Source organism: Falco rusticolus, chromosome 13, assembly GCF_015220075.1.
Source record: "Falco rusticolus isolate bFalRus1 chromosome 13, bFalRus1.pri, whole genome shotgun sequence".
In the NCBI taxonomy this organism is placed as follows: Eukaryota; Metazoa; Chordata; class Aves; order Falconiformes; family Falconidae; genus Falco; species Falco rusticolus.
In genome coordinates, this window is record NC_051199.1 from 27,852,441 (window position 1) to 27,876,277 (window position 23,837).

Genomic DNA, 23,837 nt, shown 5'->3' on the forward strand with positions numbered 1-23,837 from the left:
GTGGTGTGTGGTATGTTATGTAGGCTTGAGGTGAACAACTGTTTTGGTATAAATACTAAGTAATAACTAATTTACTTAATTACATACTATGTATTCGCTAAATAAATTAGGGCTGTTTTCATGTAAAATGTAGGGAATCCTTAGAGGAGGTAAAATGCGTAAACTGATGTCTTTAAGGATGTTGCAGTGCTATAAGTAAAATAATTCCTGCCTTCACACTAACCTATCTTTGTGAAGCATGTACTGTAGAAAATTGCTTTGTTGTTAGAATCCTTTCTTGTTAGGGTTAAGAAGACAACAGATGTTTGTAGCAACTTTTATGTTTCCAAAACAATAGGGAAAAAACCCCAAACCACTAGAACCCTTTGTTGTTAGGGTTAAGAAAATAACAGATGTTTGTAGCAACTTTTGTGTTTCCAAAACAAAACAACAAACCACTATGGCAAGGTTTACATTTACTGCCGGTAAATGCCTATATATTTTTGTTGGCACTTTCCCTGGTGTGATGTAGGTACAGGTAATTACTTCAGCCAGTGTGGTTCTTGCTGTAGCCTGTACTTTCTTACAAGGTCAGTGGTGATGTTTTGTTGGGTTTGGGTTTTGGTGTTTGTTGTTTAAGTGGAAAATTATTTTCACCTGCTTCACAGCAGATCCTGTCACTATTCTGTTAGTTTACCAAGATCTGGAAAGCTTAAACATTTCAGCAACCACAGGGTGGCAATATTCAGAGTTCTTCAGGAGCAAAGCTGAAGCCAGTCCCAATGCCTTTCCCTGCTCCCCCAAAGCTGCAGTTTGAGGTAATGTAATGAATTACGTTGTCGGGGAGAGGGGAGTCGATTGGGAGGCTTGGGCTACAAACAAGAAATAGGGTTACTTTTACTAAGACTGCAGAAAGTAAGAAGGCAGTTACTCAGGGGTACAGCCGTGCGTTGCTGCAGTGGGTCACAGACCAATTTTCTGCTACATGTGAAGATGAATATATTTTAGCCTCTGACTTGATTGAGCAGTGGGATTATGTCATCAACAGAAGCAACTGGGCCGTTTGCCTTCCAACGTTGAAGCTGTGACACTGAGTGTACTTCTCAAGCTGTTCAGTAGCAGAATGCTGCTCTGTGATATTTAGACTGTCTGTAACCATGCAGATGGTAACTCACTGGTCACTGTTGTTCAATTCTAATAAAAATAACCAAAGATGTGGAGGTGAGGTTGTATATTAATCTACTCTTTCAGTACTTTGAAGTAGAAAAATAAGCTTTTCGGCTGAACTTAGGGTAGCAGATACCTAGAAAAAGACCTGTAAACTATTGAAAGGATGGAAGTTAATCCGTACTGTAAGCTTTTCAGGCAGGATTTTTATTCCAAGGAGCAGCATTGCTAGGATCTTGGTGTCGGACTAGCCGACTTAGCTAGGATGCGTGTAGTTCCTTGGAGAGAGGAATAGTAGGCTGAATGGAAAGGGATAGCTTGAGAGAGGTTGACCCTGTTTCTTTCTCTCCCACTATTGGAAGTGGAAACGGGCCCTGGTTGCGTGAGGCGTTTCAGCGCAGGAGAGCCATTTGCTGGATGCGTGGAGCCTTGAGCAGAGACATACCTTTCATCATTCTTCACAGGATGGTGCATCTTCTGATGGATCACAAGCACTCCCAGTAAGTTGTCTACTTCTGCTGTTTTGGTGGTGGAACAGGCTAGTCTGACTTAATTTCTGGAGCGTGTGTTAAAATAACAAGCAACTAGACAGGTTTTCAAGTGAAATGAAGTGCTGGCTAAGGCAACAGCCAGCCCTGAGTGAGAGAAGCTGATGATTTCTGTGTAACCAGGACTCTGCTTTTACGCCGCTTCAGAGGCCTAAGGAAAACAGTGGATGTGCTGGGAAGGGGGGTGCCTTCCTGCTTGCAAGTGAGGAAATCTCTGTATTTTTTAACTCCTATCATACAATGTGTTGCATAAATTACTGAGTTACTGTTGCTGCTTTATAACTAAGAATGTCTTCATATTAATACTTGTAGACTCTTTGCCACTTTTAACTATAAATGTTTCTTCAACTCTGCATGTCACCAAATTACTGGCAGGAACACTGGTCACAAGGCTGGAAACAATTACAGAAGGCCTGCATCTGGATCAAATAGACTTTCTGAAAGGAAACTTAGTAGCAGAAAATGCGTAAAGTTTACAAACTCTTACTAATAGTAAGTTTTAGCTACTGCCAGGGTGAAACTCAGAAGGCACACACAATTCATTGAAAAAGTTAATATTGCTTCAATCCCTACAGAAAAGTGACTGGAAACCTCATTTCCGTAAAGACATTTCCACTTTTGCTTGTAAATACCTTGAAGTGGGGGTCCTGTGTCTTGCTGGGTTGGTGTGCTCCAGCGCTGAGGAAAACAGTTTTCTTCAAGCCATCATTAAAACTGTCATACATAAATACCTTTGATATACTTGTAAATTTCTATAAAACAATACTGAAAGCTAGTAGTACTAGAAAATGACAAATGTGTGGGAAACATTAAATGCCAGCTATCGGTAAATGCATTACAGAAGTTTTGTAGTTTGGTGGAAAGGCACATGGTCAGTAGTCAGACTTTTTATTGGCTGTACCAGATCATGGTTTCAAGCTGATCATTTGTAGAATTGAAATTTTTAGATTCAGTGTTCGTTCCTCTTGAATTCTTAAATCTTCTAAGCATATTAAAATAAACTGGGCATAAAACACTGTATGCTCTTACTCTGAACGTCAGTTATTTGTATTGTAAATTATTGTCAAAAGCTCCCTTGTTGCTTCTGTAGCTTTTTTCCTTGTGTGTTGAGTGGGGTAGTAGAGGGGAAAGGATTGTAACATTTTTTTTTTAATATTCTGTGCATGTAAAGTGCATGTAGCCCAGAAATGGCCAATATCGACTCCCATGTTGAGTGCCTGTGCCACTTGGGCTCTGCAGGCACGGTGGTTTTCTAGGTGGTCTTCTCTGTTGTTGCAGTGTAGTTAGTATAGATCCTGGGATGAAGTATCAATACGTTCCTGTCTTAACACCACAAAGATTAAAGAGTACTGATGAGCTGGAGAAGCATCTTTCCTTGAAACACGTTTAGATCTTCATGAGCTTGGGGTAGGGCGGGAGGGGGGTGTCCGATACCATGGACAGCTACAAACGCATAGTCTGAAAAACACCGTTCTCAATTACATTACCATGAGAAGAGGAACCCGTAACTCTAGCAACTGGTTCAGCATTGAAATTCAGGCAAAAATCTTGAGTGCTTGGTCAGCCTCAGAGGTTTTTGTTAAGAGGGTGTCTGTGCAACCAGTGAAGTTCTGTGCATGGCTGTCATGGGTAGAACTCCTGCCTGTGCAATACTGTGACAGTAAAATCTTGCTCTATCCTACTGTTACTTCCCTTACAAGATTTCAGTTTTTTTCTTTCTTAACTATATGCACAACCCACCTCTCATTTAAGCTGTTTGGAATCTGTCACAGATTTGGACCTCTTTGCTTACATGTCACAGTTCATGTTCCTTTTTCTACTACTTTGACAAGGTATTTATAATGAACCAGAAGTATGCAGCAAGCAATTAGACTTTTGTGGTGGAACCAAAGATCGAGTTTGCAGGTTGGTTGTATTGTGGCCCTGAAGAAGGCTTTCCTCGCCTAAAATGATGTATTTACACTAACTCTATCACTTGCTCTAATGACACGTTCAGTTACAAACCTTGACCTGCTTACACATTTACCTCGGCTATATGGCACTTTCATTTTTTAGCTGCTGTGAGTTTCTGTGTGTTTTCCCATGTGATGGCTTTCTAAGCTTTCTAGAATTGTATAAATATAGAAATCCAGATTATTTTTTTTGATGGGATGAACTGCTGAAGTGTGTTCCCACTTACTTCATTTGTACTGAGATACAAATGATACCTATGTTGCTGTCTGTTTAATGTTAGTAGACTTGTGGGATCCCTGTTCTGCACTGGCTATGCATCTTCAAAACAAAGTGTGCGTTAGGATTTTTGTGTACTTCACTTAAATTGCAGAAACATCTTTTGGCAGGTTATTACTGCAGCAGGCCCTACGGATGCAGTTAGAAGGGGGCTGTCTCTTAGGCTAATGTTTTTGGCATGGCTCTGGCATTAGTACGCTGCAGCTGTGCAGAGCTAACACTGGCCCATTGTCTCGTCCACTGCAACTCCTGCCAGATGCAGAATGCTTCTAGAAAATGCTTATTCCCAAAAATTCATTTGCAAATATTTTTTTTTTTGCCATGTGATGCAGTTAACGGAATGCTAACAATAGATCATCCATGTGGTTGCAGCCGCTTCTGCAAACAGGGGCATAAGGGCAGAGTAAACTTCTGGATGTGAAGATTTGTATATCTGTCTTAATATTACTTTTTCTTGTTCAGATAGTAAATAAAACATTTGAGATGACATCTCTGCAATAAAAAGTAGGTTACTGATCTGTCAGGGAGTGCATGCATTCTGTTCATCTCTGACTTTTTATGACATATCCTCCTTGTCTTGACATAGCCACAGCAGGTGGTTTAGTGATGGCCCATCTGGTATAATGACCCGTTTTGTGGTGTAATCCTCCAGCCAATGGACCTGTTCTCTGAAAAACAAGTTATTTTCTGGGTTAGTTTTCAGCTAGTTCTTCGAGCCCATGAGGCTGCTTCCGCACAAGGCAGGTAGGTGAGGCCGCTGCTGTGACAGGCAGGCTGGCCGAAGCGTGAAGCTGCTGCCTGGGTTAGAAGTGGAGGCAGGGGAAGAGGAAGGTAGTGCACTAACAAAACAATCTGCGGAAACGAGATTATGTAGGACTCTGGTCTCTGGTACCATCAGCAGGCAGGATGAGCACAATTGGCAGGGATCTGTCCACCTGTAATTAAGAGTAAGGTCATGATTTACTGGTTTTTAAGAAGCAAGCAACTTTTTAAACCTGATGACCTAATAAGGCAGTCTTCTGGCGTGAAAGGATGAAACTGTAGGGTAGGAAAGTAAGGGGGGGAATTTCCCCAGTATACCCCAAACTCTATAAAACTAACAATTGTAAGATGTACTGATTACTTAGGTAGCAAAGTACAAAAATAACTAGCACTAGCTCCGCGTTGCTTGTATTTTATCTCATTCAGAGTAGAACAAGAAGAAAAACATACCTTGCACCTACAGTCTTCTCCTGTCCTCTGATCTGTTCTTGGGAGTAGTTCGGGGATGTGAATAAACTAAAGGAATGCTGTTAGCAGATTTTCTGCTGTGGGACACATGGAACAGTCAAATGGAATATATAATGAAGCATCATTGTGCTTGAGAAAGAAGCGCACCGTGTTTGGACTGTGTATTTGCAAAGCAGATATACAAAATACACTCTCAATCCTGCTGTAACGTTACCAACATGCAGAGTTGCCCCGGCATGTGGAAATAAAGCCAGAGGAAGAAGTCCGTGCTGTTTTATTCTTTGCCATTTCAGGTTCCACAAACCTAAACTGAAGTTGCTTATTTAAAGACCCATATCTATGATTTTAGAATTAATTTTAGAATTAAATTATCTCTAATTCTAGAATTAAGCAAGTATTTGGACTTAACTTTTGTTCCTCACTTTATTACTGCATCTCTTCTGGAAATGACGTTACCTTCTCTGAAGACATCCAAGTTCTGTTCTCAGTTCAGGAAGGACCTAATCTTTCTTCAAACCATGTCTTTTAAGGAAGGATTTGTTTTTCAACATCTTAAAGTCCCTTTTACGGCAAAATAAGAATTTTACAGAAACTTTCTAATTCATAAGGTTTTGTGGATAAATCTCTTGCTGTGTGGTGTCTGGATAGGTGCCCAAGGCGATGAATGTAGTCGGTGTGTCTGGGAAGAGCTCTTCCCTGTGTCAGCCTTTTCCTTTATTCATGGGAAACTTCTTTTTCATGTCGTCTTTACTGTTTTGAAGGAATATCCCTCTTCCACTTGGAGTCAGCTGTATTCTGTATGGTAAGGAGGCTCTGTGACGTTTGTATCTGCTTGCTTGGGAGACAGACCACCTCTCTTTGGAGGTCAGTTTCTTTGTGGATGAAGTCGATGCCTGCCTTGGCTTGGGGTTCAGCTGCTTCTGGCTTGAAGGACAGATGTTCCCCTCTCTGGGGTTCAGTTTTCCCTGGAGGAGGGAGGCACATCCTGGGTGGTCCCCCCTCTCCTTGCCTTGGGGAGCGGCAGCCGTGCAGTTGGCAGTGCCATCTCGCGTGTCTGTGGGGCAGGGGGGTGTTGCTGCACGGCAGGTGGCTAAACCAAAATCTGAAGTGATGTAACTGACATGGCAAGGTAGTGTAAGGCTGGTGTGATTGTAACAGCTTCGCATAAAAAACACCAGTTACAGCTAGTGTGGTAAACTCGGTGCCTCTCAGCTGAGCTGTGACTGTTAATTTGTTAGAGCAGGAGGGTTTTCATTATTCAAAACGTAATTCCAGTGTTTCCCAGATAGGTGTATGGGGTCCCCTAAATACCAGTTTTAATACAGATTTAAGTAATTTTTGAATGATTTATTATGATTTATGTTACAAAATTAAATTAATTTCTTTCAGTTTCACTATAAACAATGTCTGAGAATAAAGTACACTAAAACTGTAAAGTTAACTGTAAATAAGTATAGAATAATCTGGAATCTGAGAGAATTCTACACAACTGATACTTTATCGGTACTTTAACTGATACAGTCTTGAGATTTACCAGTGTTGGCAGATGTTGGTAAAACAGTCAGGAACCGTAGCCCTAGTCTGCTTGCTTTCTCCTGCAGTCTTGGTGTTTGCTTGGCAAGAGGAAGGTAAGCTCTGTGTTAATTGTAATTGCCCAGTTTTAATGTATAGCAGTAGCAGTATTGCTTAATGTAAAATATCTCGGCTGTCTTCAGTAGCCAAAGTAGGGAAACATGCTCTGGTGGGTTGACCTTGGCTGAGCACCGTGTGCCCACCGAAGCTGCTCTTACTGCTCTGAGGGGAGAGAAAAGCCAGCGCGAGGCTCGCGGGTCAGGCCAAGGGCAGGGAGATCACTCTGCGATTACTGTCACAGGCACAGCAGGCTTGCCTTGGGGAAGTTAGTTTATTACTGAATATTAAAAACATCTTCCCTGTTTCCTGGCCTTAATTCCCAGTTTCTCTCCCTGCTCCCCGCCAGCAGCGCCTTTCTGCTGCCGCTCTGTCCTGCCCCAGCGTGGGTCCCCGTGGGTCCCCAGCCCGGGCTCCTCTCCCCACGGGCCACAGGCCCTGCCAGGAGCGGCACTGGTGCAGCTCCCGCCCGTGGGTCGCAGCCCCCTGTGGGCTCCTGCCCCGGCTGCGGGGGGTGTGCTCCCCCCGGGCTGGGGCACAGCCTGCCTGGCCGGGGGCTGCATCAGGCCGGGGGGGCATCTCTGCTCCGTGCCTGGAGCCCCCCCCGCCGCCTGCGCTGCCTCAGGGCTGCTGCCGCCACGTCCCCTCACCCCCCGCTGGCACAGGTGCATTTTTTTTCCCCTCTCGACGCGCTGCCGCGGTGGCGGCCGGGCTGGGCCCCGGCCAGCGCTGGGCCCGGTGGCACCGGCTGGCACGGGCTCCACCGGGCACGGGGCAGCTTCGGGCACCTCCGCGCCCGGCAGCAAACGCTGGCCGGGCAAACCCAGCGCGGATGCCTCGGCGGATGCCTCGGCTGCAGCTGGCCGTCACCGCGCACGTGTAGTCCTTCGGTGTCGGAGCAGCGGCTGGCAGAGCGCCCGTTCCTGCGCCCCGGGGCCGCTGTCGGAGGTTCTTCTGCCCCGTGGTTTCCCGCTTCGGGGCGAGTTTCTCCTCGAGCTGCGGCCGCCGTTCGGTGCGGGGGCGCGGGGCGGTGACTCGGTGCTCCCGGTGAGCGCCTGGCCCGGGCCTGCCCCGCCCCGGGGAACCGGCTCGGTGCCCGGCGGGGCCCCCTCCGCGCCCCGGGGCCGCGCCGCCGCCCGCCCCAGTGGACGTTGACTTTCAAACGGCGCGGCCGTTGGGCGCCCGCGCATGCGCGGCTGGGCCGCGGGCCGGCGGTTGGAAGGCGGCGGTCGCTGTCGGTAGCGCGGGCGGCTCTGCCGGGGCCGCGGGCGCAGCGCACCGGTAAGAACCTCGCGGGGCTGCCCGGGCTGCGGCTGCGCCCCCGCGGAGCGCCCCGGGCCGGGCGGGACCCGCGGGGAGCGGCCTCCTGAGGGGGAACCGCCCGGCCGGCGGTGCGGCTGCCGCGCCTCCTTCCTCCCGGCTGGGGCGCGCTGGGGTCCCGGCTGCCCCGGCCGCCCTGGGGGTGCCCCGGCCGCCCTGGGGGTGCCCCGGCCGCCCTGGGGGTGCCCCGGCCGCCCTGGGGGTGCCCCGGCCGCCCTGGGGGTGCCCCGGCCGCCCTGGGGGTGCCCCGGCCGCCCTGGGGGTGCCGCCGCCATCTCGGCCCCTGGGCACAGCGCCCCGGTGTTGCACCCCGCTGCTGCGGACCCTTGGCGGGCCCCGGCGAGCCGGGGGCTTGGGTGGGCGCCGGCGGGGGGACTGCAGGGACTCGGCAGGTAGAGGTGCGACCTCCCTGCTAGCCCCGCTGCCGGGCGGTGATGCTCCAGGGCAGGGGCTGTGACAGGGCTGCGGAGGTCGGGGACGGGGAGCACCCGAGGGACGGTGCGTCTGGGGCCTGGGAACGCGGGTGGCTGCAGGCGGCCGGGCGGCGAGGGGCCGGCGGAGGCACCTACGGAAGGGAGCCGCGGGGTCGGCTTGATGGGGAAACCGGACGGGCTTCTCCGCGGCGCGCGTCTCCTTTCGGGGCATAAACCTCCCCCCCCAAACCGGTGTTAGAACCCGGGGCAGCTGTGTCACGGCCGTGCTCGGAACTGGGGCCGGGGCAGAACGCGGCTGGCCGAGGATGGCGGTGACTTGGCCGTGGGATATCCGTGGCGTGGAGCAGAAGCAGCGCAGCTGAAGTGGGCTGCAGTGGAGAGGTTTAAGGTTCGTTAGCTGTTGTTTGTGATTTCTGCTCCCTGGCCTGTTATGACCAGCAAACCTGGCAGGCTCCGTTCCTTTTGATGCACCAGCAAATACCAGAGCTGCACCTCGGCCTTCTGTTTTGCCTTTAAACAGTTCTGTCATCCTTTGCCACTAAGGTGAACACTGCCCACGACGTCATTTAATCTCTTATTTTTGCACAACGTAAACTTGAGCTTCTACGATAGTGGTACAGGAGGGCTTCATGGACCGCTGTGGGATGGGGAGGCGGCATTTCTGACGTGGTCGTAGCTCAGTACAGTAGCGAAAGTCAAGCTGAGCGTTACAGTGTCCTTTAGGAGAGAGCAGATGTTGTTTTTCCTGACAGTGGCGTGGAGGAGGAGCAGGAGCCTGGCAGTACCGACTCCTAGGGAGGGTTTGCCTTCAGTGCGCCTTCTAACTCTGGGTATCGGCTGTTGCAACTGTTAGCAAATGCCAAATCCATCTTTTAAAATTCTCCAGAGTGGAATGGGGGGGTATTGGCTTTGTTACAGCTGGCTTGTTCTATAAAGCAGTTGGGTATTTACCTAAATGCTGATATACGCTGTACTGCAGATATAACTGTTTCTAAACAATGTCTTGCATGATGAGCTGCATAAGCGGTGTCCTGCTCGCTAGGTGAGGAGCGCGGTGTTACCAGGGATCCGCCACCTCACTCTGATCTGCCTGACTGCAAGCTTTGGCAGATAAACTGTAATACAGGTGGGCTGTATCGCATGTTTTCACCTTGTCTACAGCATTGCTAATTAGAAGAGGATAAAATCATAGCTAATTAGTAGGCCTTCTATTGCTGGAAGATTTCTGAAACTCACCCAGTTACTGGTGCAATTATGCTTTTGAATTTTTAAAATACCTTCTAGTTTGTAATTTACTTATGCTGAGTGACTCTTAGAACAAATATGTATACACACGGGCACACACATACTTGCTGCTGCAGTTGTTTGGAACATTTAAGGAAAAATATCTGCTCTATGCAGGAAAGCATTTGCCAGCTTCCTGCTACTTCCCCCACCCGGAAAACTTTTTTTCTCTTTGCTTAACTTGGTGACGTTGGGTCTTCTCGGTCTTTTTTGGTTGGAGTTCCCAGTTTCTCTGTTTCTGATAGCCATCTACGGATTTATTTCTGTTCCTGATTTATTTCTATTTTGTTCGTGCTGCTGCTAGTGCAGGGTGAGGTTCAGGATTTCTACCTTTTGCTGCTTGCCTGGTACAACTCTGCAGTAGTTGTCTAGAACAAATAAAAAAAAAACCACAGGGTGCCTATAGCAAACATCAATGTTAGCATTTCAAATACTGTTTTGAAATTGATGAATAATAATAATAAAACCTAACAAGGGTCATATCTTGTGAGGTGCTGGGAGGTTGGGGGGCTGGAGCGGGGTGCCCCACGCACCCTTGGCCGTGCGGGGAGCTGGGAGCAGAAGCTCCTACCCTGGCACTGCCCGCCTGGCTTTCCAGAGCTGCATGCTAGCAGGCAACTGCTGTCACTCTTCAAATTTTGTAGTTGCCTGGGAAACAGAGCGCTGTGTTTCTGTGGAAATGGGAATTTCAGTCCCTCTGGCTGGCGGCGAGGGTTATGAAACGGCCTCGGGGCTGGCTGGCTGCTGCTCGAACCTGCGCAGCTGGTGGCGAGGCACCCCGCTTTGCTGGCGGGGCACCGCTTAGTTTGAGGTGATGTGTGATAGAGCTAAGGAAAAATTGCTAAATTTGCTCCTTTGTTTTTATGGTAGCAAGCAACTACTTTGTAGTTAAAACAATGTTTTTGAAGGTTAAATTTATCTTGTTCTGTGTGTAGCTCAAATAAGCTAGGTGTGTTCTTTACAAAGAATATTTCCCTCCTATAACAGTTTCTTTGAAGAGAACTACAGCCCTAGATTTAGAAAAAGTTAGTGATTTTAAAGATAAGACATTTTTAACAAAAATTATATTCATTCCATATAAATAGGAGAAAATAATAAATGAGAGAACCTACTAAGGATTCTTTCCTTTCTAACAATGAGCAAAACCTGATTTATTTTTTTTTAAGTGGAAGTGACATTCCTAAGATTCATAATAACTATATATATATATATATATATAAAACTTTAAAATATATTTTCTCTGGGAATTAATTCTCAAAAATTAATTGATCTAGACAATGAAGTAGATTTGTTGTTCAGCTTCCCTTCATTATTGACACACTTCTTTAGTTTCGGTGTCTGGAGCATCACTTAAAAATGTGAAATTATTAACGTATCGACCTAAAGAACTTAGCGTTGCCACGGTGGCCGATTGGAAAAGCTAGAAAGTAAATGTATGTGGTTTCCCAGTAAAGAGAGAAATACCTCATGCTGCTTAGTAAGAGCAGTGCAGCACAGAAGTAGATTTAGTGTTAAAGTGTCCTGAATGTCTTCTGCTAAACGTCTCTAGCAGTTGATATTAATTCTCTTTAACTAAGAGAATACACTAGCTAGTTAGAAATGCTAACATACTATCATTCTTCTTCTAAAGGGTAGTTCTTAAAAATGATGTTTCTCTAGTAGATTTTCGTCCAACTGTTGTCAGGTTCTCTTTAAAAAGTGGAAATATGTGAACCAACATTTTGTATTAATTAGCTGAAAAATGACCTGGAGTGTGCTGGATAGATTTATTTCTTTTTTTTTTTTTTTCTTTTTTTTTTTTTCTTTTTTTTTTTCCCCCCAAAGCTTCTAAATGTGTTTTGAGTAAGTTTAACTTTATATTGAAAAATGTACAAATACTTCCCTGAATTGAACTGGATGTTTTAGGTGATGATGGCTGTTAGATTTATTATTGTTATTAGTCGTATTAGTATTAATATTCAGTCTGGATTTACAAAGCAAAAGAGTCTGATCAGACATGCAGAGCTGAACACTTTCACTTTTGGGTGTACCAGACTCTCTCAATAAAGCAAGATAAGCCACGCTTATTTCTGTATGATCGGAGTAGTTTCTCTGTTCGGAGCTGATTTAACTCTCGAAGAACCGGGGTCTGAGTATTTAGCTTCTGACTTCCCTCACGTTACTCTGTGCCTGTTGCAGTAACAGTGCTGCTTAATTATTGTAAAATGTTTGTTAGTTAGTGTTGAATTTAATCCGTAGCAGTTGTCACGATTCCAAAAGCGATTTAAGGTTTTGTTTTCAAAGGAGAGTGTAATTAATAGTTCGGTTCCTTTTAAGTAGATTCACTTAAACTTTGGTAATCTCGGTGTCAGTGAGAAATGTTGATAGATCAATGCAAAAAGATACTACTGCATTAAAAAGATTAAGAGGGCACATCTGAATAAAGTAAAATACCCTCCCTAAATAAATCTCGTAGGTAGTTACCTTCCCGACTGAATCAAACAAAGGGTCAGGAGCACTTTGTGCAGCTGCGTTACCCCAGCTGCATGTCGCTGTTTTCACATTTAGAGTTAGAACCTGAATCGAGAGTCTTTGACATAAAAGCTTGGACAATTTCTTTTTGTAGCATAGCAAAGTCTACAGGGTCGAGTAAAACTGGTGAAGGGGACAGGAGAATGTGACACACAGATAAGGAAAGTTCGTACTAATTTCCCCATTTTTAACAGAATGCAAAACAGAATTATGCTTTATTATGAAAACTGGCATTAGAGTTATTGCTATTTGTGACTTTACAGTGTGATTTCACTAAGCTGGCAAAGCAAAACAAGGCAACATTACAAAAGATGGAAAATGAAAGTTAGGTTTTTAGTTTTGTGCTTTAAGTAACCCAGGAATAGGACCATGAGTTTAATTACTCTTAGTGGTATTGTATTTAAGGGCCGCTGAGTTAGACTTCTGTTTGTGCCAGAAGCTAAAGGTAATTTTTAGTAAATTTCACTGCTTCAGACTCTAATGACTACTTACATTGCAAAAGTAACATTTGAAAAAAGTTAAGGGAGCATAAAAAGTTTCTGTACTTATTGTTCTATTTTCATGTTACTCATAATTCTTAGGTTATTTAGAAACTTTCATTCTAACTTTTGTCACTCTTTTCTACTGTTTCCCACTGTAAAAAAACCTCTAGTAGCAGAGAGCTTTTCTGAGCTTTTTAAGGCAGAAGTTGGATATGGGTGAACACTGTCTAGTCACTTCGGTACTAAGCACAGATCAGAATTTGCTGAAATCTTTTGAGCCATTGCTCACTTTCCTTCATTTTTTTTTTTTTTTTTTGTCCTTTCCCCCCCTCCCCCTTGGCAATTAAGTGCCAGTGTAGGTTAAGTTACTGGTCATTAAATCACATGTTGAGGCGCTTAGATTAACCAATTATTTTAAATGAGTTGATTGTAAAAAGAGATTAAACCGGGGTTTTTTTGTTGTTGTTTTGTTTTGCTTTTCTTTTGTAGGAGATGCATCACTTTGAGGAAGAATTAACGTGTTCCATTTGCTACAGCATATTTGAAGATCCACGTGTTCTGCCCTGTTCCCACACGTTTTGTAGGAATTGTCTGGAAGGTGTTATCCAGCTGTCGAGCAACTTGGCCATTTGGAGAGCCCTGAGAGTTCCTCTGAAGTGTCCCAACTGCAGGAGTGTTGTTGAAATCCCTGCCGGTGGTACCGAGTCGTTGCCTGTCAACTTTGCCTTGAAAGCTATTATTGAGAAATACCAGCAGGAAGATCGCTCTGACGTTGCGACCTGCAGCGAACACTGCCGGCAGCCGCTGAACGTTTACTGTCTCTTGGATCGAAAGCTGGTGTGTGGGCATTGCCTTACGATAGGGAAGCACAACGGTCACCCGATAGATGACCTTCAGAGTGCTTACATAAAAGAAAAGGAGACTTGCGGAAAACTTCTCGAGCAGCTAACCGATAAACACTGGACTGATGTGTGTTTGCTTATAGAAAAGCTGAAAGAACAGAAGTCCCAGTGTGAAAGCGTTGTCCAGGATGATAAAAAAATAGTAGTGCAGTATTTTAAGAAACTTAGCGATACCTTGGAGCACAAAAAACAAGCTCTGCTGACTGCACTGGATGAGATCAACGCACGCATTGTGGAAGAATACGAGCCGGTCATTGAGAACTTGAAAAAAATAAGGGAAGAACAGCTCGAGTTAATGTGGCTGCATACAGCTATTAAAAAAGAAGAGTCCCCGCTTATTTTTCTTGAAAAGGTGAATGATATGCATCAACGTATAAAAGCTTTGAAACAGAAGCAACTGCCGGATGTTAAACCTATGGAGATTTATCCAAGGATGGGGCATCTCTTGAGGGATGTGTGGTCTACAGTCGAGCTCAGTCAGATCAACAAGACCCTCACTCCAAAAATAAAACTGATTCCAAAAAGGAAGTTACGCAGCAAAGGCGGTGGGAAGGAAGGAAGAGTGTCTAAAAAACTCCTTCAGGCTGTAAATCCTTTAGCAGTCCTGCTGCTTTTTGTAACGGCGGTAACTGTGCTTTCGTTTTACAAACCGCTGTCATCAGTTGTAATGGAAGCTACTTCTGCTTGTATCTCAGAATTCTGGCTGCTCATTTATCAAGATTTCAGTGCCCATTTGCAGAATACAGTGGATGTGCTGTGCCATACATGTAATTCACTGATGGAGTTTTTAGGCAGAATTGTTTCTCTTTGATTATTTCAGTGATTAAAAGCGTAGGAATCCACAGGATTTTTAATTTCTACTTAAAAGCTGGATTGTTAAACTCTACACTTTTCCTTTCTGTTCCCGTATCCTTCCTTTTTTTGTATTGTAGAGATTACCTTCTAGCTAACTCTTAGCTAGCAGGTTTGCAACAAAAAAGGCTTCCTCTTCCGCTCAAACCCATGGTAGGTTGGTATGTGTTGGTTTAAACTGGGAGCTAGTGAGAAAGTGCGTATCCATAAGCGAGCTGTAATAAGCATCCACATCCTAATCTGGAGTCCTGGTTGTAAACTGTCCTTGAACACCTTTTATCTTTCTTTTTGGGTAATGTAACTTTAAATTGCTTTTTAATAAAAGCACTAGAACGCTAAAGGTTAAAAAAACACCTCAGGCTGCAAACTGGCTAGACTGGGATGGGTCAGTCGCTAGCTCTGGTGTGTATAAAAACTCCTCTTTTGTGGTTTTTATACTGATACGCCTTGTTTTTTGAAGCGTGTAGTCACGGCTCTGGGTTTCACTCTGTTCAGGGTGGCTAGCGGAGGACATGGTTTCGTCGTGTATTCTGCAGCCAAACGGCCACTAACGCTGTTCGCTGCTTCTGATACGAGATGCTCCAGTCCAAGCTGTGCTCGGGAGCGAAATCTCCCACGAAAGCCAATTTTGGCCTTCAGTTATTACAGGCTAATTACAGTAAGTACTGGGACGGCCTTGAAATGTTGCAGTTACCACAGCAGAACACAGATGATCTTACAGTTTGCTAATGATTTTATAAAAAAAAAAATAATCCCAAGTATGTATTTGCCATGTCTAATTGTATTTGACTTGATAGAAATAACAGTGTATTTCAGCATGGCCGCGTTCCTCGGCTGCTCTGTCAGGTTGAGTAATCGGAGTTGTTTAAGTAGCGCTGGACTTCGAGGCCGGGCCCGGGCTGGGGGGGTGCGAGCCCCTGTGCCCACCCCCGCTTGCCTCTCGCTGCCGGCAGACACCGCTGGGGTCCAGCGAACACCAGCTGCTGCCAGGCTGCAGCTCGAGCAAGGTCAGTCCCGGGACGCAACGCCCATACATTCCTTGAGCCTAAAGATCCTAATGGCGGTACCGATAACCTAATATCGCTGTATCGATAAAAGACCGCGCCGAGGCTCCCTTCCCTGCAGCTCGGCAGCGGCGCGGCTGTGCCATGCCCAGGGAGTTAGGACCCGTTTCTGTAATTCGTACCCAAGTTTTCTGTAATATTTCAAAGGCAAGGCCCACCAATACCACCAGGCAGGTGTGGAAATGGTCTTTCAGTGTAGCTTGAGACTGTGTAAATGCCATTGCAGTAATTCCCCAATAAAATCAGGAATTTGTTTTTGTCTTAAGCCCTGCTAGAAGGCTGTCAGCTTGGCGTGTGAGTCTCGAAACCTGGTGCTAAGTGGCTGTCCACTACCGTGTAAGGCTTCTCTTTTGACTCACCTTCTTGTCTTTTATTTTCCTGACTTTTAAAAACTTAAGAGAGTTTATAATGCGGTTTTATTTTTCAAGACAACTACAATTTATAAAATGCCTTTACTGTTCACGGAAACATTTAGTACTTGTACTCATAATGTAATTTATATTTTAATAAATTTGCATACAAATAAAATGTATTCTTACAGTAGGATTGGCTGGCACCTTGCTTTCCTTACTGCACAGAACCTTCCCTCCGATCCTCGCCCCTGCCAGCCCCAGAGGAGCCGGAGCAGGAATGGGGCTGTTCGGCAGTGCTCTGCCTGGCTGCTTTGTTTTCTTCCCCATTTTATTGTTGGTTTTTGTTGTTGCAGCGTGACCTTTTGGAAGCTGCTTTGAAGCAGCACATCCTGAGCTGGGTTGCTGTGGATTTCAGCCTTTCACCTCGCCCGCCACAGGCCTGCTTTACTCGTGTTCCCGCAAGCGAGGTGGCAAAGGCTGGCGCCCGAGGAAGCCAGCGCGGTGACTGCTGGAGCGCGGCGCAGGCTCTGGGAAGCGCTGTAAGCGGCATCTCATCTGCCTCCTGCCCCAGCCAAGCTGCCCCAGCCCCGCTTTCTGTCCGCTGGGCAGGACACAAGCCCTGCATGCTTAGTTTCATGAAGCGGAGATGGAAGCTTTTTCAAGCAAATCAAATCTTTTTACTCCATTTTAATGGGGGGGGGGGGGTGTTGTACCCTCTCAGACCTGTGGTGGGTTTTTTTCCCATTTTTTCAATTACCTTCTTCTGAAACCTTGTGTTAGAGGTGTAATTCTTACTGCAGGCATTTTTAATTTTTTATTTTTTTTAAAGAGGGTAAGTCTGGTTGAAAAAGCGTATCGAGATCTGGAGGGCAGAAACTTTAGTTGCCAGGTGCCCAGGCAGTGCAGCCTGCCTCTCAAGTAGTTTGCTGCTGTGTTCTTGGCTGATCTTGCCCGCACGCTCATCCTGAAGCTCTGCTGCAAGACTTTGTAGCTTCATCTCGAGATGAGAAAAGCCCGGCTGTGCACAGCACTGGTGGCTGGAGCGGGGCTGGGCCAGAGAGGGGTTTTTCTCATGTATTATTGTGTTTGTGACTGTTGCTGAGCTGTGGTTTCTGAAAACTGCCCACGTATGACACCAAGATCTGTTCCTGGCAATAGTCTGTGGTGCACGTACACATCACTTGATATCAGATGTTGTCAAGTGAAAATTAATGTATGTGGGGTGATCTTAATGGTTAAGATTACGTAGAAAGTGTATCTCTAGACTTTATAGCAAATTATGTTACCCCCCTGCTTCAGTCCATGTTGCTGATTGTGCCTTTTAGGACAGGGTGAAGCTTGCACCGGATCTGGGCCAATCGTGCCAGATTTAGCTGGAGGCATAAGGAACCACCTCGGGACTACAGCAGCAGGCAGGATCAACTGACCAGGTACGAAAATAGCAAGAGCTGGGAATGTAAACAAGGCCCAGCAGCACCGGCTCCTCTTGGTCAGCTTTTCCACCGAGCAGCAGCACAGCTGTGACGGAGCTGGTTTTTTCCCCAGGAAGCGTAGCACCAGGAGCAGTACTGGTGCAAGTGTGCCAGATACTGGGCTGGCTTCTGGGATAAACCACATAATTTCAGTTCCTAAAGTAAAAAAAAAAAAAAAAAAAAAGAGGGGTGGGATTTGAAGCAAAACCTGTACAGTGGAGTGTTGAGATGCTGCTGATGGGAAGGGAGAGCTGCTTGTCACAGCCAGGTGCAGCTTCACCCAACCTCACCAAGTCTTCCCCAGGAAGAGCCGAGCCCCTTGTGCGGGGCAGCAGAAGCGAGCAGATGGCAACTCCTGCCTTCACAAACCCGAGCGCACAGCGTGGCCGCAGCTGAGGGAGGAGCAGGCCCTGTGGGAGGGGAGAGGAAAATAACTGAAGAGCAGCTTCCTAAACTGAAGCAACTCATTACAAAATGGCTACAAACGGCTTAGTCCCAAACCATGCAGCATAACATATGACATCCTTATCGTATACAGGGAAATAATTTTGTACACTGCCTTTACTCACTAGAACTTGTATAATCAAACAATACAGGACGCTCTGAAGATTTGCACTTGTTTGGTATATGCAGCCATACAGGCATTTCCAACCAAACGCAGAAGGCAAGCATTGACTTAAATTATGTATCTAGCTGCATTTTAATATTCCATGGGTAAGCTTTAGGAAACAACAGCTTTTTTTTTTAAACTCAGGTCACATAATTAAAATCTGTATAGACGGTGTAATTTGAAAAACGGAATTTATTGACGCTGATTTTATTAATAAGATAAAACACAAAACTGAAATTAAAAAAAATCTCAAATACAAAAGTATCTTAGATACAAGCAGCAGTAAGAATGGAACTTTATTCCTCGCTACTTTTGAGCTATACTACACCCACGAGCCGCAAGTTCAGCCAGTCCTTTTGAAGCGATAACTTTGGGGTTTGTTGCCACACTTTTCGTGGTATTGTGAGTCTTATAAATTCCAATTAATCTGTCCGCAATCTCAAACATGTTGTTTCGCAGGGAGATGATGATGAACTGTGCATTTTTTGTTTGTTCCTGAAACAGAAGTTATTTGTGTTAGCCCACAGCATTTCAGAAAGCTCTGTTCTTGTATGATCTCTGTATTCAGGTTTTAGGAACTGATGAAAACATCGCTAGAAGTATGTCAGTCAACAGGTCTGCAGGTGATGAGGCCTCAGAGTCCCTGCTGTCCGTAATCAGTAGGTGCACAACATGCTCCCAGCCTGGCTATCGGCATGAAGCACTGCTCTGTACTTCAGTGAGTCTCCTCCTTTTATCTTTTACACAGCCTACTCAAGGGAATTCGATTAAAGATATATAATTGCTTTCCATAGTTGCAATTCACCATAGTTTTAACATGAATTCCACAAGATTTACCGAAGGTGGGTATCATTAAGTTACCTGAATTGTTAAAGCAACCCTTGCTCTCAGAATGAAAACAAACCTGTTCTCGGTGCATGGCAATAGGGGAAAGAAAGCCCTTGGCTAATGAGGACAAGCCTTGATGAACACTAGTTCTGTGACCCTGAACGACGAGAGGTAACAATATCTAAATTTGGTGACGCTTTAAAAATAAAACAAACTTTATCCTTAAGAATCTGGCAGAATCAGTGTAGCTGCTGTTGCTGCCACACTGGAGAAATCCAGTAAGGACCAACTGCTAACTAAGTGGGATTGCAAAGCTGGGTAAAATCCAGCCCGTAGGGTACAGTGTGGCACAGGGGCGTCTTCACCCCCTTCAGCCATCTCCGAACACCCAGCAATGATGTGCGTGGAGCTGGTTAGGGTGGCAGGCCACTGCGCGGGCTGTGCAGCAGTTAGCAGGGCAGAGCGAGGGCTGGCCACTGCTCCCTGTGCTAACAAAGCACTTCATCACTTTGAGGAGACTCGCGGCGTGTACCCACGTTCTGTCTTTACATCGAATTTTAGGAGGTTCAGAAGCTTAGGGCTAGATGTAATAAAAAGGGCTCAAATACCGATCTTTTCTCCTAGGACTGCTAATTTAGAAGCTGTATACAGAATACAAGCTACAGCTCTACACTAAACTCTAACTTGCATTTAAGAGCTAAACTACTCTAAGTTTTAAATTTAAGTGTTAGTCTACACTGCAGCTGAAATGAAACTCTTTGCCCTACGAAACCCCATCTGGGTGATGGACCCTCCTTTGTGAAAGTACGAGTATTGTGGAAGCAAAGGTTAAAACTACATTTGTAGGCAGGCATCTTTGAAGTGTTTCCCTAATTTTAAGTAGCTAATCAGTCTTTGGTACTTCTAGGGTGCTTCTACCTTGGATAGTTCTGAAAATCCCAAGTTTAAATTAGCAACCAGAACTGTAGCAATGTAAATGTTTGTTTCACTTAAATACAGCAATGACAGACTTTTTAAAGGCATGAAAGAAAAAGAACACTAATAAAGACACAGATCAAAGAAGCCTATGGGAAACAGCTCATGTTAATGAAATGGAAGTAAAAACCCAAGGAACCTTGGCTGCTCCCGAGAATGAAATCATGAACTTGGATACTTGAACACATTACTAAGAGCTAAATAAGTTACTGTATTCTCAGCTGACTACAGCTGATTATTTTGGGGAAAGACTCTATTTTTTAAAAAGGAAGCAGTAGCAGCAAGGAAATGTGGCACCTTTGGCAAATTCTAGCACTCCTTAGACTGCTTTTGAAACAGGATTTGGAGGGAAAAAACCCTTGTAAATCCTCTATTAGTTGCCGCATTTCAGGAAAGAATTAAGCTTAGCAGCTTAGAAAAAATACAGAGAAAGCAACACTGTAAGCACCTTTCTGGAAATCTGCTTTGTACATAGTTTCCGCTTAATAATATTCTATCACTCCAGATTTTTAAATCTGGCCATAATTGTGTTACTACTTTGTTTTTCTGGCAGAGAAGAAAATATCTTAGGAAGATTATACTAGTTACCATGAAATACTTACATATATGTAAAATGCTACAATAGATACGTTTTTGAAGTCAAGTGCTGCATCAATCTCATCCATAAAATAAAGCGGCGTTGGCTTGTAATGATGAAGAGCAAAAACTAGAGCCAGTGAACTAAGAGTCTTCTCTCCTCCTGACAAGTTAAATATCTTCTTCCAACTTTTCTTCGGAGGCCGAACACTGAAACAAATTAAGAGTTTGTAACTTATCTCTGTTCTCAATTGAAGTTAGTTGTGGTGAAAAGCAAGTCACAAGACAGGAGGGAATGACAATAAAGAAGCTTGACTAAAACAGTGGATGAGCTGCTTGATACTCTTAGTCCTCTGCAGCTCAGAGGTAGCAAACTGGATTATTTCTACTCACCAAGGAGTAACTCCCTGGGTGCACACATGGCTGTGTGGTCAGCTGATGCTGACCTGAACTCGGACTACTGTAACACTCTGCCATTCTCTGTAGGAACTAGAACACTTAAGAACCGCTATTTAATTATCTTTCAAAAGTGCTGTTCTACTCTTTAGGTAATGAATGTACTCTTAGGAGCATTTACAACAGAACAATCTTCAGTTACGGATGTGATTGACATGATCCCCTAGGCAGAATGAAATGATTTGGGGATTAGGAAAGCCTGAGAAATTACTTCAAAGCCAAAGCTTTCTAACTGCAGTGAGTTACTTATTTCTCCAGGAGAAATCAATCTCCGTGCTAAAAAGTTGTGGCTCCTGTCAGTATCTTGCCAAGAGGGGGACTGTCGTGGTTAGCTGATGATCAATGAAAATTTACTTAAAAAGCACATTGAAAAAAAGCAATACCACTATTAGATTAGAGCAATAATACAAAGTATTTTGACAAACCTGAATACGATTCCTTCGGAGAAGGGGTCCAGACTGTCCACAAGTTCTAACTCAGCATCCCCTCCCAAAGTAAGCATCTGGTAGTTCTCCTTCAGTTTAGTTGTTATTACGTTAAATCCTGCCATAAATTCATGTAGCCTTTGTTTCCTAATATCTTCCAAAGCTTGTCTGAAGTTGTCTCTCTCAGTGGTAATGTCATCCAATTCACCCACACGTTTCAAGTATAGCTCTTCCTGTAGAAAAAAAACCCCAAACCACCAAAATTACAGTTAAAGAAGCTGTCTCCTTAGTTTAGATTTTAAACTATTTTCCCTACCTTTTGAAAACTTATTTTCCCCATAATGGCTAAGAGCCTTGAAACAAAAGAACAAATCCAACCTTTCTCTTTTTTCTCATCTCTAAGTGGCTGATGGAAAACCCATGTTAGAATAAAAAAAAAATTTAATGTGTTGAACAGTCCAATATTGCTGAAGTGAGTATTGTGAGGAGAAAAAAAAAGTCCTAGTATTGTTGTGGATCTGCCTAGTCTGTCAAGACTAGTTGACTCTAAATAAAACTTTCACAGGAGAAAGTTGTCTTCACCTGACATCACATATAAAAGGTGTACGTAAATTCCTAGATACAACTGTCATACTTGGCTAAGTACGAGCTAACAAATATTCAGGACACTAGCAACAGCATGGCCTGCAGCAGAGAAAGGGAACATACAAGGGTTCCATTTCAGTCTCCCAAAGAAAGAAACGGAAGAACAGCAGCACCCCCTTCCCCTAGTATGCCCGTAGGTGAGATTGTCTCTTCAGTCACCTAGATAAAGAGTGTGGTTTGGGATGCGCTTCGAGGGCAGGATCTATTTGAACACTCACCTGAAGAAAAATGCACAGCTGGAAGGTCACCTCCGTACTTCAGAAGCAATGACACGAGTTCTGTACAGACTGAAGTACGGGCAAGCAATAAAGCTGTCTACACAACGCTTGCTGCCTCAGACGGGGGGCGTACCGTGTTACTGCCCCAACAGGTAACACAATATCAAAAAGATTAATCCTACTACCAGACAGCAGTAACTAAGCTTACCTTCCTCTTATATTCTGCAATAGCACCAAGGTTAGGTTTCATTCCTTGGCACTGGGCTTCCAGGAGAGCTATTTGGTTAGTGATGACATCTGGATCCTTGATAGCCTCAAGCTCTTCTTGACTTAATACTGGAAGTTCTTCAGGTGGTTTATCTTCTATGGGGTGCAGTGACAATTTTGATACCTGAAATTCAAAACCAGTCACCAGAAACCTTTAAAGATCACAGTAGTTATCACATGAACATGTTTGTAAAATAAACATATTCTGTATTAGTACATACTGAAGCTTCCAATCTCAAAACATTCAAAGATTCTTCACATAACTTTTAAAAAACACATTTAAAAATGAGCTGTGAAAAAGACAACTTATCCTTTTACCCTAATATTCTGTTCCTGAAAATTATATACATCATTCTTACAAAGGAGATTTCCCTGTGAGAGGAGCAGTAGCATATAAGGAGGAAATCATTTTTACTGATGCCACAGAACTTCAACAACTATATACTTAATACTTTGCATGGTCAAGATTGAAGAACTTCTGACAGCAGCTTTGCTTGCTGGGTAGCTGTCCCCGTTATCATCATACAACAAGGGTATGAAGGGCACTGTGCATTGCGAGGTCATCTGCTGGTCTACATGATTTAAATATGAAGTAGAAAGGATATATAATAAAAAGAGCATGCCCCCCTGAGCACACACCTGAGTTTCAAGAGGTGTTAACTCTGTGCTCAAGTAATCTACGGGCCAGAAAATGTCAGAATTCCGTGCAGAATTGTTTCCAGAAGGATTAAGAGCCCTTCCCAGAAGCTGGTCAGTCACCTTTGGAATGAACGCACCGCATGTCAAACACTTAGAACTAGCTCGTTCAACAGAACTAGATGGCAAGAAATGAGGTGTGAGTAAAGCTATCTGTGCGTCCACCTCTGTGAAGGCTGCCAGCAGTCCATTCAAGTCCAAGCCTGAGAAGCTAGGTGTTGTAGCACCTAGAGTTGGCAATTCCTTACTCCCACTGACTCCAATTTACTCGATGAGCTGGTTCAAGCAGCAACCTCTGAGGAGCAAATTTTTTTGCTGGCCCCACAGAATTCCTGTCAGCCCAATTATCTATCACTGGGGAAAGGCAATTTGATGTACCAAATGGACTACAAGTTTTAGGTGAAATGCTTTCAAGGAAAAGGTCTTGCCAATTTATAAAGAACAGCTCAGTGGAAGCAGCACCGAGTAGTTACACATAACTTGTGTTTTAGTTATCAACGTCTTGCTTTTTTTCTCTCAACTAGGAGGGTGCCTACCCTTTTAAAACGTTTTCCAGTATCTACAGAGAGGATACGCAGACACAAAATGTCTCCTGGTTCCTGTTTATGGCCTATTTATTTTTTCCTCATTGCTCTTAATTACTCGTAGACAGCATTATGTCAGTTACAGTTATCCTACCATACTT

At 44.6% G+C, this 23,837-nt stretch overlaps 3 protein-coding genes across 8 annotated transcripts in view; 1 reads left to right on the forward strand and 2 right to left on the reverse strand.

The window, feature by feature from the left end:
• Positions 1-23,834, forward strand: TRIM59 (tripartite motif containing 59). 5 transcript variants are annotated; one of them, XR_005107367.1, is made up of 4 exons: positions 1-1,646; positions 13,303-17,414; positions 18,635-18,784; positions 23,677-23,834. XR_005107367.1 is itself a non-coding variant. In XM_037407647.1 (2 exons), exon 2 carries the CDS (start codon positions 13,306-13,308, stop codon positions 14,524-14,526), a length of 1,221 nt encoding a protein of 406 aa, XP_037263544.1. In that variant the 5' UTR covers positions 7,967-8,063; positions 13,303-13,305; the 3' UTR covers positions 14,527-16,177. The 5 variants fall into 5 exon arrangements, 4 of the variants coding, with proteins under 4 accessions (XP_037263544.1, XP_037263547.1, XP_037263546.1 ...); XM_037407647.1 differs by lacking the exons at positions 1-1,646; positions 18,635-18,784; positions 23,677-23,834 and adding an exon at positions 7,967-8,063 and having other exon boundaries at positions 13,303-16,177; XM_037407650.1 differs by lacking the exons at positions 1-1,646; positions 18,635-18,784; positions 23,677-23,834 and adding an exon at positions 8,375-8,600 and having other exon boundaries at positions 13,303-16,177.
• LOC119156894 (basic salivary proline-rich protein 3-like) lies at positions 7,649-8,377 on the reverse strand. Its single transcript, XM_037407299.1, has one exon. The coding sequence runs from the start codon at positions 8,375-8,377 to the stop codon at positions 7,649-7,651; it is 729 nt and encodes a 242-aa protein (XP_037263196.1).
• Positions 18,241-23,837, reverse strand: part of SMC4 (structural maintenance of chromosomes 4) — a 41,044-nt gene continuing 35,447 nt past the window's right edge. For both annotated transcript variants that reach the window (XM_037407638.1, XM_037407639.1), the window contains exons 21-24: positions 22,398-22,580; positions 21,327-21,559; positions 20,472-20,655; positions 18,241-18,561 (exon numbers count right to left, since the gene is read on the reverse strand). In XM_037407638.1, the coding sequence (XP_037263535.1) occupies positions 18,373-18,561; positions 20,472-20,655; positions 21,327-21,559; positions 22,398-22,580 (789 nt within the window). In that variant the 3' untranslated portion in view covers positions 18,241-18,372. The remainder of the gene's footprint in view (positions 18,562-20,471; positions 20,656-21,326; positions 21,560-22,397; positions 22,581-23,837) is intronic.

What these genes read in the sequence shown, in the direction of transcription:
- LOC119156894 (XM_037407299.1), bottom strand. Translation starts at nt 8,377, where the DNA reads ATGGCGGCGGCACCCCCAGGGCGGCCGGGGCACCCCCAGGGCGGCCGG.
- TRIM59 (XM_037407647.1), top strand. Translation starts at nt 13,306, where the DNA reads ATGCATCACTTTGAGGAAGAATTAACGTGTTCCATTTGCTACAGCATA.